The sequence below is a fragment of the Chiloscyllium plagiosum genome, chromosome 30 (genome assembly GCF_004010195.1).
Source record: "Chiloscyllium plagiosum isolate BGI_BamShark_2017 chromosome 30, ASM401019v2, whole genome shotgun sequence".
NCBI classification, from domain to species: Eukaryota; Metazoa; Chordata; class Chondrichthyes; order Orectolobiformes; family Hemiscylliidae; genus Chiloscyllium; species Chiloscyllium plagiosum.
The window spans coordinates 31,742,903-31,756,034 of record NC_057739.1 but is presented as its reverse complement, the minus strand read 5'-3'; the positions used below and the strand labels follow the sequence as shown (position 1 = coordinate 31,756,034).

Sequence of the window (13,132 nt, the reverse complement as noted above, 5' to 3'; positions counted from 1 at the left end):
AGGGTAGGTGTGGTAGGTCTGTGTGGATCAGAATGGCCTGTTTTGACACTGTAGGGATTCTGTAAGTATGGTGGTGTGAGAAATCACAATAGAAGGTGCCCTCAAATGACCACCTTTGCTGAAGTTAGACTAACCCACTCTCTTTGGCAGGTAGCTGATGTTTAAAACCCTGAAACTATATAACTGTGCAATAAAATATATCTTTTTATTCCCCTCTTTGTAATAAGATGCAGCTTGACGGCCATGTAAACTTCATGTGATGTCTTGAGCTACTGTAGATGTATTCCTATAATTATTTTGAGTTCTTGTAAAATTCAGCGTTGTACTTTTCACAGATGACACGACAGGAATACATTCCATATATACAGTATATCAAGGACACGAGATAATGTTTCATGTCTCCACAATGTTGCCGTACTCTAAAGAAAACAAGCAACAGGTAAGGGGAGTTCTTTCTTTCCTATGACTAAGCATATTACTGCTGGAATCATTTATATTGTATCGATCTTGGGCTTTTCACTTGAAGACAGTCTCACTGGGTCTTGTCAAACAGGCAAATAATTGTGATTCTGTTATGACCACTTGCTTCTCCAGAGAGGAGGAGATTGGGAGCAGAGTTTAGATGTGAAGGCTCCAAAATATCTGCTGTGTTACACTCTCCAGCAGGGCTGCTGTGTTACACATTCCATCAGTGCTGCTGTGTATTACACTCTCCAGCACGCTTACTGTGTCATGCTCTCCAGCAGGGCTGCTATGTTACACCCTCCTGCAGGGCTGCTGTGTTACACTGTCCAGCTGGGCGGCTGCGTTACACAGTCCAGCAGGACTACTGTGTTACATCCTCCAGCAGGGCTGCTGTGTTACACCCTCCAGCAGGGCTGCTGTGTTACACAGTTCAGCAGGACTACTGTGTTACACTCTCCAGCAGGGCTGCTGTGTAACATTCTCCAGCAGGGTTGCTGTGTTACACATGCTAGCAGGGCTGCTGTTACACTCTCCAGCACGGCTGTTGTGTTACACATTCCAGCAGGGCTGCTGTGTTACACATTCCAGCAGGGCTGCTGTTACACACTCTAGCAGGGCTACTGTGTTACACACTCCAGCTGCTGTGTTACACTGTCCAGCAGGGCTGCTGTGTTAGGGCCTCCAGTGATGGGGACACATTGCTGCCTGAAGGGATTGTGGTCTCCCTGGCTATCAGACACTGAAAGCTGGCTTGCAGCTACAGTGATCAATTTCGAAGCCAAACTGTATGTTGGCTCTTACAGCGAGAAGATCTGCTTACAGCAGGAATCCTGCAGTCGGATAAAGCCATGGTGAGACTGCCCTTGGATTAATGTGTACGGATTTTTTTAAACTTATCTAAAGATGGATACACTTACCATGGAGGGAGCACAAAGGAGATGCACTAGACGGACCAATGGGATGGTGGAGTTGGCTGATGAGCAGCAATTGAGGAGACTGGGCTGTATTGTCTGGAGTTTAGAGGAGGAAATGTAATTGCTCTGCAAGTTGAAATTCCTAAAGGGGTCGGCCAGATAGATGAATGTACAAAGGATGTTTCCCCGGTGAGAGTTGTGTAGGAGGGACTGTATGGTTGCTCTCTCAGAATAAAATGGAGGCCATTTGGACTGAGATGAGGTGGAAATTATTCTGTCAGTGAATAATTCTCTGGAATGCTCTACCCCAGAGGGCTGTGGTGTTTCATTCACTGAATATATTCACGTCAGAGAGTAATAGATTTCTGGATATTAAAGATTTCAAAAGATGTGAGGAGAGCACTGGAAAATTGTTTTGAGGTAGAAGATTATCCGAAATCTAACTGGCAACTTTAAAGGAGAGAGACTGGAGTTTCGAATGGTTAAAAATGGTATTAGGAAGTGACTTTAAAAACACAAGCCGGTTTCCTGGTCTTCGTAAGTAGTGGCATAGGCTACTGAAGTAAGGATTTTGTGCTTAATCTTTATAAAGTACTAGGTAGGCGTTAGCTGGAGTAATGTCTTCAGCTCAGGACACCACATTTTAGGAAGAATCTTTAAGATATTGCCAAAAAGATTTACTATAATGTGGGAACATAATAGTACCAGGTTGTGGAACTTTATATTAGTGTCAGGACGTGTCAGTAGAAGGTGGGATTACTGTCCTTCCAGCGGGGAAGGGCAAGGTGAGATCCAGTTTAAACAGTCAAAGACGGTCAAAGTTGTGAACAAGGACAGTCTGCAGTTTGCCTCTGAAGCTAATGTGAGAGAGCCTGAGGTACCAGACAGGGGCTCCTCAGCCACACCCAGCAGAGCCTCAATGCAGAGTTCACTACTGCAGTGAAAACCAAGGCTGTCCCCTCCAAAAATAAACAAAACGAAAGGAAATGAGAGACTTGCATGTGTACAGCGCCCTTCAGCAACACAGGGCATTGCAAAGCACTTTATAGCCAATGAAATACTTTTTGAAGTGCGCTCAATATTGGAATTTGGGAAACGTAGCAGCCAACTTGCATCCAACCAGCTCCCACTTACCAGGCAATTGGTTTTTGTGATGTTTCCCAGGGGAAATGTTGGCCAAGGCAACTCGTCTTCAAGATAGGGCAGTTGCACGTTTTATGTCTTCCTGGCGAAATAGATGGGGTACTTCAGTTGAACATCTCATCAGAAAGGTAGCACCCATGACAGTACAGCACCCCCTCAGCACTGCAGGTTAGCTCGAGTTTCTGGAGTCCACCAACTTCTGACGGAGAGGTGCGATTGCTATATCCGAGCCACAGCTAACACTAGGGGTGTGTAGGTGGTGCTGCAGCCCTTTGCTGGCCTAAATTTATAACAGCTTCATAAAAACTTTGCACACAGCCTGCTCAGCCTTTCCTTGTGAAGTGGGTCATATTAAGTCTACTCTTCTCGCCCGAGTATTTCCCTGTCATGCTGTGCTTTTTGAGATCACTGAGAGACTGCAGTGTGGTGAAAAATGTTGAAGAGGAGGCTTCTCCTCAGCGTGGTTGGTGATTTGCAAATGCATTAAAAAAAATTGCAAAACATTTGATTTGCAAACGCTCTGGTCCATTGCTCGATCAAACCACACGTGGGGCCCATGTTGGCTGGCATTTCAATGCTTTACCCAATCTTTAAAAGGGGTTTTGAAACAGAGCGGACTGAAGCTGGGTCACCAGTAATCCCTATTGAAATTGAAGCCTTCAGTATGTGCCATAGAGCAATGTTTAAGATGGTATTTCAGTGCTGCGAATGCAGTGACCTGAAAGGAGCAGTGCTGATCACCTTTTCCCATTTATGAGCTGATCGCAGTTCACTGGTCCATGTCCTCATGTCACTGTGCTCCTCGGAGGAAGTGTACAGCCTTACTTCCTGAGGGCAAGCCTCTCTGAATGTGGGTCAGCCAGGTATATTGACAAGTTTATCATTTCAACCTGTGTTTCTTTTTACTCTTTCAGTGATTAGATTACATTACATTGTGGAAACAGGCCCTTCGGCCCAACAAGTCCACACCGACCCCCCAAACCCCTACATTTACCCCTTACCTAACACTACAGGCAATTTAGCATGGCCAATTCACCTTAACTGCACATCTTTGGACTGTGGGAGGAAACCGGAGCACCCGGAGGAAACCCACGCAGACACGGGGAGAATGTGCAAACTCCACACAGTCAGTCGCCTGAGGCGGGAATTGAACCCGGGTCTCTGGCGCTGTGAGGCAGCAGTGCTAACCACTGTGCCACCGTGCCGCCCACAAAGATGTGATAGGGGTTTTAATTTCTTGATGGAACAATAAGTGTGAAGTAACCCATAACGGAATCAACATTTATTTTTGTTTGTTATTTTTATGCAGTCAGGGTGTGACTGTCACTGGCTGTTTATTGCCTGTCCCTACTTGCCCTTGAAGGTGGTAGGGAGCTACCTTTTTGAACTGCTGCATTCCATCTGCTGTAGCTAGACCCAGCATGCATTAGGGAGGAAATTCAAGGATTTTGCCCCAGTCACACTGAAGAAATAGCAATATATTTTCAAGTCAGGATGGTGAGTGGCTTGAAGGGGAACTTGCAGGTGTTAGACTTCCTATGTATTAGCTGCCCTTATCCTTCTAGGTGGTAGAGGTCATGGTTTGGAAGGTACAATCTTAGGGGGCTTGATGAGTACAAGTTATACATTGTAGATACTCCTGCCACTGTGTGTTAGCAGTACAGGGAATGAATGTTAGAAGTGTGGCCGTGATGTCCACTTGGGCTGCTCTGTCCTGGATGATTTTGAGACACTTGAGTGTTGTTGGAGCTGCAACCATCCTGGGGAGTATTCCATCACACTCCTGACTTGTGGCTTGTAGGTGGTGGACAGACGTAGGGGTTCATTAGGGCATTGTAGAAATATGTTTGAGCTGTAACTTTTTTTTTTTTAGATTACTTACAGTGTGGATACAGGCCCTTCGGCCCAACAAGTCCACACCGACCCGCCGAAGCGTAACCCACCCATACCCCTATATTTACCCCTTTTTTAACCTAACACTACGGGCAATTTAGCATGGCCAATTCACCTGACCCGCACATCTTTGTGACTGTGGGAGGAAACCGGAGCACCCGGAGGAAACCTACGCAGACACGGGGAGAATGTGCATGGGTCACAAGAGGTTAGTGTGCAGCCGCAGCAAGAAAGCCAATAAGTGTGAAGCTGAAAGTGAGGATGTTATGCTTTAGTGTTACAGGACATTGATGGCATCACATGTGCAGTTATTTAAGGAAGGATGGAAATATGTTGGAGACAGTTTGGAGGGAGTTTACTCATTTGATACCTGGTATAAACTGGTTGTGCTTTCTATAGGCTTGTTTACACCAAAGTTCAGAAGAGTGAGAGGTTGATTTGATTGAAATTAAATGGCCATTGACAAGGTGGACATGGAAAAGGATGTCTCCATTTGTGGATGAGTCCAGAATTGGAGGGCATTATTTAAAAATCGGGAGTCTTGCTTTTGGGACAGAGGTGAGGAGAAAGTCTTTCTCACTGTGTGACTTTGGGACTGTGTGCCTGGGATGATGTTGGAGGCATGAACATTGAACGTTCTTAAAGCTGAGGTGGATAGATTTTTATGAGGCAGGGGAATCCATGGTTCCTGGGCATAGCTGAGAAAGTGGAATTTGAAACACAAAATGATCAGCCATGATCTTGGTAAATAGTGATGCAGTTTAGAGGGGCTGAACTAAACTGCACCACTACTTCTGTTCCTATGTTTGTTATCTTCTAGACCAAGGGCTGGATTTTTTTTTGTTTTGGGATCAGGACATCAGAGTTGACCAATTAGTGGTGCACTCACCATCCAAGTAAGAATGTTCCAATACTGATGGGCCAGTAGGCGACACCCTTTTCATCCAAGAAATGGTCACTATTGCCAGCTCACTGTTATAGAGTGGGAGCCCCTGCCAAGAGCAGGTACATTGGGCAGCTACGGTGTGAGGGAGGCGGACTCAAATTGATCCTGGGAAATCACCTCCTGGTTTGCACACAGGAACCTTGATTATTCAAGTGACACGGGTGGGGAGTATTTCATTTGGATAATCCAAAATTTTGCTAATTGAATGCCGGATAACGCAGTTTAGCCAAGTATCAGGACTTTGCGATCTTGCTGGAATATCCGAAATTTGGATACTCAAATACCGGATAATCGAGGTTCCTCTGCACCAAGTTCCAGCTGCCATTGTGAACCCACAGGCTAACTGGAAAATGCCAGTCACCCTCTGATCAATAGTCTCGATAAGCTTTTAATTAGATTAAGAAGTTGCTTACAGCTTGTGGGCAGTTAACCCACGCTCCCATCGACTGAAATGACATGGAATTGAGTAGCTGATGACAAACGATATGCTGCCCACTTCCGTTCTCTGCAGTGGTTACAAATCCAGGCCCCTCCTGCACAGATCCCACTGGCACAACTTACAGCACCTTCCTGAAAGGGTGGAAGAAGGGGATTTAATCATAATTTTCAGAAGAAAATTGATGATTTTTTTAAAGTCTCAAAAACATACTTTACTCATAAAAATATCTTTATATACATAGTTACAAATGCAGTTCGGTTCTGTACAGTAGCATAGCACGAAAACGAGCAAACATTGGAGTTTGACTCTACCCAATCAAACCAAAGGCATCTCCTACTTGTACAAGACAGTATTTATATGCATTTGAGGCAGTGGGAGGGTTCAATAACAGAACAGACTCCAGTTTAACTTCAGCAGAAAGTCCTCAGACAGTGGCTTTTCCCCATTGTGCCTTGGGATATGGCAAAAGCAAACACAGGCTGTGGGAGGAGGAACAGGGAAGTGGAGTCATTGTGTAACATGTTCAAAGAGCTTTCACAGAGTTGATGGGCTCACCGGTCTTCCCCGTTCTATCTGATGGTGGTGTTCAATAGTAAAGGTACCAAAAGAGTAGGAGTGAGGTGGACAGAAGCCAGGTTTGAGATGACTGCCTCACAGAGGAAAGTAAATTCCCTGTTGCTTTTTTCATCACTACTTTGATTGGTTAACACCAGTACCAAGGGACTGCTAATGTGCTGTCTTTTCCAGTGTGACATTATCTACAATGTGATACCCACTAGGTCTGCATGTGTTAGACTGACTTATCCATGCAGTCATTTAAATAGACAAAATGTGTGATTTCCCAGCTCCTGTTCAGTGATAGATAAATATGATCGAAAAGGAGGGAGAGAAAGTTAACTGAAGCATTCGGCTTGTACCATTCACCTTTATTGGAGAAGTCCAAGGCATTTGAAACAGCACCCTGAATAAGGAATTTGGCTTGAAGATTGCTTCTTCCAGTCTCTGTTTGATGATAATCCCTTCGAAAATGGCTTTCTGCAGGGATTGTTCTCCACTTTGAATTGCTTGAATTCTAGTTCTGTGATGCACAGTGACACTGTTACTGGTTTATTAATAATCAAATTGCAATTTGTTATAGTGAAATCTCTAGCTGACTTTGTCCTTTAACTTCCTTTCCTTTCCTTATGGTTTGCATGACACCGGTGGTACCAAGAATTGTAGCAATTGAATCAAGGTCACTTAATTGATTTAACTTAAAGTTTACAATTCCTAGCTGTAATGTCTGTTTTATTTTATGATGTGGAGATGCCGGTGGTGGACTGCAGTGAACATAGTTAAAATCACACAACACCAGGTTATAGTCCAGCAAGTTTATTTGGAAGCACTAGCTTTTGGAGCGCTGCTCCTGCAACTTGTGAGATCTTTATTTGATCAAATAACATTTCAGTTGCATGACAATGCGATCTTTTGCTCTAAACTCTGTTTCTTGTGATCCTGCTCCACACCTACCTGATGCAGGAGCAGTGCTCCAAAAGCTAGTGCTTCCAAATAAACCTGTTGGACCAAAACCAGGTGTTGTGAGACATTTTTATGGCATCATGTATTTCCTGCAACCCTCCACCAGGATGTAGAAATATTTAACTCTCCATTTCTTTCCAGTGTTAGCTAACTAAATCGGTTTCAGAACTTTCTAACATTTGACTTTATGTTAAACGAGGAAGGGTGGGTGGTAGGAAGAGGACGTTTATAATCGAATTTTCCGAGATCAAGAGAATTATCTTCTGTACATTTCTAAGTTGAACTTTTGAGTTGAAGGTATTCAGATTGTTAAACAAGTACATAGATTAAATTGTTATACTTATTTGCAGTTTTCCCCAGTGCTGTTTTTTTATACCATCTGTGAGACTTCTTGAAATGAACTTCAATGAAGCAGCAATCATTCCACATCCCATTTCATAATTTTAGTGTAAAGACCTTTCTGTAGCCCTGTTGCCCAAATAAGTAAGAAACATGGATGTTCTGCAGGGTACAGTGGAAGGTTATAATTTACATTTTATAGTTTTATAATTTAGTATGACTTTTGGATTTTGGATTTCAAGCTAGAGACAGGTGGTTGTTGCTTATTTCTCTGAAGGGTTTGCTTTTCTTGGGGAAAAAAACTCAAGGTCAGCGCCCTTTTGGAGAAGTGACCTAAATCCAGTGTTTGTCAGAAAGCAGGTGACTATCTGCCCCTAATGAAAGACATTTACCCTGTTAAACGTATGACCGGTAGGCTAATCATTTAAGATCATCCAGTTTGAATTCATAGAACATAGGACAGTGCAGCATAATAAAGGCCCTTCGGCCTACGATGTTCTGCCGAGCATTTATCTTAATCTAAGATCAACCTAACCTACACACCCCTCAATTTCGTGCCGTCCATGTGCTTGTCCAGCAGTCGCTTAAATGTACCCGCATCTGACATCTCCCCTATACCTTCCTCCAATCACCTTAAAATTATGACCCCTCATGACAGCCATTTCTGCTTTGGGGAAAAGTCTCTGGCTATCTACTCTGTCTATGCCTCTCATCACCTTGTACACCTCTATCAAGTCACCTCTCTTCCTTCTTCTCTCCAGTATGAAAAGCCCACGCTCACTCTACCTCTCTTCATAAGACAAACCCTCCAATCCAGGCAGCAACCTGGTAAATCTCCTCTGCACCCTCTCTAAAACATCTACATCCTTCCTATTATGAGGCAACCAGAACTGGACACAATATTCCAAATGTGGTCTAACTAGGGTTTTATAGAGCTGCAGCAAAATATTGTGGCTCTTAAAGTCAGTCCCCCTGTTAATGAAAACCAAAACACCATACGCCTTCATAACAACTCTTCTCAACTTGGGTGGCAACTTTGAGGGATCTATGTATGTAGACCCTAAGATCCCGCTGTTCCTCCACACTGCCAAGAATCTTGTCTTTAACCCTGTATTCAGCATTCAAATGACTTTTGAAAGGAATCACTTCGCATTTATCCAGGTTGAACTCCATCCGCCATTTCTCAGCCCAGCTCTGTATCCAGTCAATGTCATGTTGTGGCCTGCATCAGCCCTCGACACTATCTACAACACCACCGACCTTTGTGCCATCAGCAAGCTTACTAACCCACCCTTCCACTTCTTCATCCAAGTCATTCATAAAAGCTGCAAAGAGCAGGGACCCAAATACAGATCCCTGCGGGACATCACTGGTCACCGACCTCCAGGTGGAATATCTTCCATCCACTACCATTCGCTGTCTTCTTTCGGCCAGCCAATTCTGTATCCAGACAGCCAAATTACCCTGTGTCCCATACTTCCTAACTTTCTGAATGAGCCTTCTGTGGGGAACCTTATCAAATGCCTTACTAAAATCCATATACACCACGTCCTCTGCTCCACTTTCGTCTTGTCACATTCTCAAAGAACTCAATAAAGCTGTGAGGCATGACCTGCCCCTCACAAAGCCTTGCTGACTATCTTTAATCAAACTGTGTTTTTCCAAATAGACATAAATCCCATCTCTCAGAATCCTTTCCAGTACCTTTCTTAACGCAGACTTAAGACTGACTGGTCTGGAGTTCCCAGGGATTTCCCTTTTCCCTTTCTTGAAAAGAGGAACAACATTCGCCTCCCTCCAATCATCCGGTACTACTCTCGTAGAGAGTGAGGATGCAAAGATCATCGCCAGAGGTGCAGCAATCTCATTTCTCACTTCCTGTGGGAATATCTGGTCCGGCCCTGGGAATTTATCTATCTAGATGCTTCCCAGAATTTCCAGCATATCCACTTTCTTAATATCAATCTGTCCAAGCCTATTAACCTGGACCACAGTGTTCTCACTATCAACAAAGTTCCTCTCTCTAGTGAATACTGAAGCAAAAATACTCATTTAGGGCCTTCCCTACCTAGTCAGACTCCAGGCACAAGTTCCCTCCACCATCCCTGATTGGCCTTACCCTCTATCTGACCATTCTCTTATTCCTCACATACATTTAGAATATCTTTGGGTTTTCCCTAATCCTACCTGCCAAGGCTTTTTTGTGACCCCTTCCTAGTTCTCCTCAGTCCATTTTTGAGTTCTTTCCTAGCTACCTTGTAATTCTCTAAAGCTGTGTCAGATCCTTGCTACCTCAACCTTAAGTATGCTTTGTTCTTCCTTTTGATGAGAAGCTCCTCTGCTCTTGTCATCCAAGGCTCCTTCACCTTACTATTCCTTGCCTGTCTCAGTGGGACAAAGTTATCCAACACTTGCAACAAGTTCTCTTTAAACAGCCTCCACATTTCTGTTGTGCATTTCCCGTGGAACAATTGTTCCCAATTTATACTCCACAGCTCCTGTCTAATAACAGTATAATTTCCCTTCCTCCAATTAAAAACGTCTCATCCTGTCTGTTCCTATCCCTCTCCATGGCTGTGTTAAAGGTGAGGCAGTTCTGGTCGCTGTCACCGAAATGCTCTCCCACCGAGAGTTCTGATACCTGACCTGGCTCGTTGCCTAGCATCAAATCCAATATGGCCTCCCCTCCCCAAGTCAGTCTATCTACATATTGAGTAAGAAAACCTTCCTGGATACAAGTGACAAAATCGGCTCCATCCAGACCAGAGGAGGTTCTGATCAATATTGAGGAAGTTGAAGTCACCCAGAACAACAACTCTGTTTCATCTGTACCTTTCCAAGATTTGTTGTCCAATCTGTTCTTCCATCTCTCTGCTGCTACTGGGGGGGTCTATAGAAAGCACCCAGTGAAGTAACTGCTCCTTTCTTGTTACTGACTCAGTAGGGAAACCCTCCTCAACAACCTCTTTTTCTGCAGCTGTGATGCACTCTCTAATTAACAATGCTACTCCCCCTCCTCTTGTATCCCCCTCCCTGACCTTTCAAAGCTCTGGTTCCCATTCCCCTGCCAAACTAGTTTAACCCCTCCTGAAGTGCCCTTGCAAATCTCCTGCCCAGGACATGGTGTCCCTCCAGTTTAAGTGCAACCTCTCCTTCATGTACAGGTTCCACCTTCCCCAGAAAGTGCCCCAATGATCTATGTATCTGAAGCCCACCCTCCTGCACCAGCCCTGTAGCCACACGTTTCGCTGCACTGTTCCTCACCTCACTAGCATGTGGCCCTGGTACTAATTCTGAGATTACTACTCTGCCCATCCTGCATTTTAGTTTCCAATCTAACTCCCTGAAATCACTTTTTAGATCCTCATCCCTTTTCCTGGCTATGTCATTGGTGCCAATGTGCACCATGACTTCTGGCTGCTCACCCTCCCCTTTCAAAATCTTGTAGACTCGATCAGAGACATCCAGGATCCTGGCACCTGAGTGGCAACATGCCTTCTGGGAGTCTTGTTTGCAACCACAGAATCTTCTGTCTGTTCCTCCAACTACTGAATCTCCTACCATTAGTGCTTTTCTATTCTCCCCGTCTTCCCTTCTGAGCCTCAGAACTCAGTGTTAGAGACCCGGCCACTATGGTTTTCCCCTGGTAGGATTCCCCCCCCCGCAGTATCCAAAATGGTATACTTGTAATTAAGGGGAACAGCCATAGGGGTTCCCTGCACTGTCTGCCTGTTTCCTCCTCTGTCCCCTGACTGTAACCCAGCTACCTTATTCCTGTACCTGAGCTGAGACTACCTCCCTGTAAATCCTCTCTATTATCCCCTTCATCTCCCGAATGATCCGGAGTTCATCCAGCTCCAGTTCTTTAACATGGTTTCCAAGAAGCTGGAGTTGGGTGCAGTTCCAGCAGATGAAGTCAGTGGAGACACTTGTGGTGACCTTTACCTCCCACATCCTACAGGAGGAGCATGCAACTGCCCTAACAGCCATTCCCACTGTTCTGCGTTCCCAAAGAGACTATTGAAAAAAACCTAGTAACCCTACCGAATTGGCGCACAGGTGTTTTATTTTGTTCGAGGAGGAAGATGAGTGGGAGACACTACCCAAGTAGTGTTTTGGATAAAGCAACCACCCCAATATATTACTTCACTTACTCTGCCATTCGGTGTCCATTCATGCTCAGTGTGCACTCCTCATATTCATGAGATAGGGTGTTAAAGGAGGAACGTACCTTCCAGTGTTTCTTGTAATTCGGTTCAGAAAACACTACTACTGAGTTTATTATAAACAATCTTATTTTCTTACCTGGAAGAAGGATTTAGGACACTTTAGGGAGTAAAGATAAAGTAGCCATAGTCCCAGAGGGTTGCTCTCTTATTAAAGAGAATCAAATGGTGGTGCTTTAACCTGAACGTTACCACATCTCAGATGAGGGGAAGAGGGTGAGATGAAGAGTCCTTCATTGTAACCTCAGCTAATGTGGGAATTGAACCCATGCTTTTGGTGTTGCTCTGCATTATAAGCCGGTTGTCCCGCCACCTGACCTGACCCACCATATCATTGCCACAGAAATATTTAGTTTGTGAAATATGTACCTCAGGAGAATTTGGTTAGAACTGTTCAGGTTATTATAACTGATAAAGTTTAGAAATGTGTATGCCAACAGCTTTGGAAACAGCTCATCATATTGTCTTCACTGTGCATGACAAAGAAATTGTAAAGAGTCAGTTAATTAGGAACTTAACGCAGTGAGATGGGGTGTACGTTTTCTGGACTTGAGTATCTGTAATGGATAGAGTTGGGAAAAGGTTGAAACTTTTGCTTTGCTTTGTTTTAGATCTTGCTGACTGTCTTCTATTTTGAGGTAGTTTGGTTTGTTCTTTTTCTTTTGTGTTCTGTTGTTAAAGAAAATCTACAGCCTTGTATGAGTATGTTTCTGTGACTGATGACCACATTAACTAAGAAGCAAAATACAATCATCTGACAAGCCAGGTTTTATTGTGGAATCTGACTTGTCAAATAGTACTGTTAGCTGAGATCCTAACAAGGGCAAGACTAGACTACTTAATAAACATTTATATTGACATTTACTAAGGAGCAGAATGCTGATACAATATTGGTAGAAGCAGAAATGTTAGAGGTAATGGATCAAGGGGCTCTGAGGTTGCTGAAGGAAATAGGAGCAAAAAGACAAGAAGGCTCTGGCATAATCTTCCAGACATTCATTGATTTGGGAAAGTAGCAGGGAATTGAAAAGCAGCAAACGTGACACCCTTGTTCAAGACAAGATGCAGGGACATTAGAGCAATAGCATGTTTTAGTTGCAAAGTGAGGTTGAAGAAACTGGATTTGTTCTCCTTGGAGCAAAGAGGATTGAGCAGAGATTTGAAAGAGTTTCACGAGATTATGACTGATGTAGATAAGGTGGGGAAAGTAATGCTGTTGCATTAGCAGGTGATAGAAGCCCCTGGGGAC

The 13,132-nt window shown here is 44.1% G+C and overlaps 1 protein-coding gene across 5 annotated transcripts in view; it reads left to right on the top strand.

The window, feature by feature from the left end:
• Window positions 1–13,132, top strand: part of garnl3 (GTPase activating Rap/RanGAP domain like 3) — a 443,932-nt gene that overhangs the window by 282,384 nt on the left and 148,416 nt on the right. For all 5 annotated transcript variants that reach the window (XM_043720251.1, XM_043720250.1, XM_043720254.1 and 2 more), the window contains exon 11: window positions 336–439. In XM_043720251.1, coding sequence (XP_043576186.1) covers window positions 336–439 — 104 coding nt within the window. The remainder of the gene's footprint in view (window positions 1–335; window positions 440–13,132) is intronic.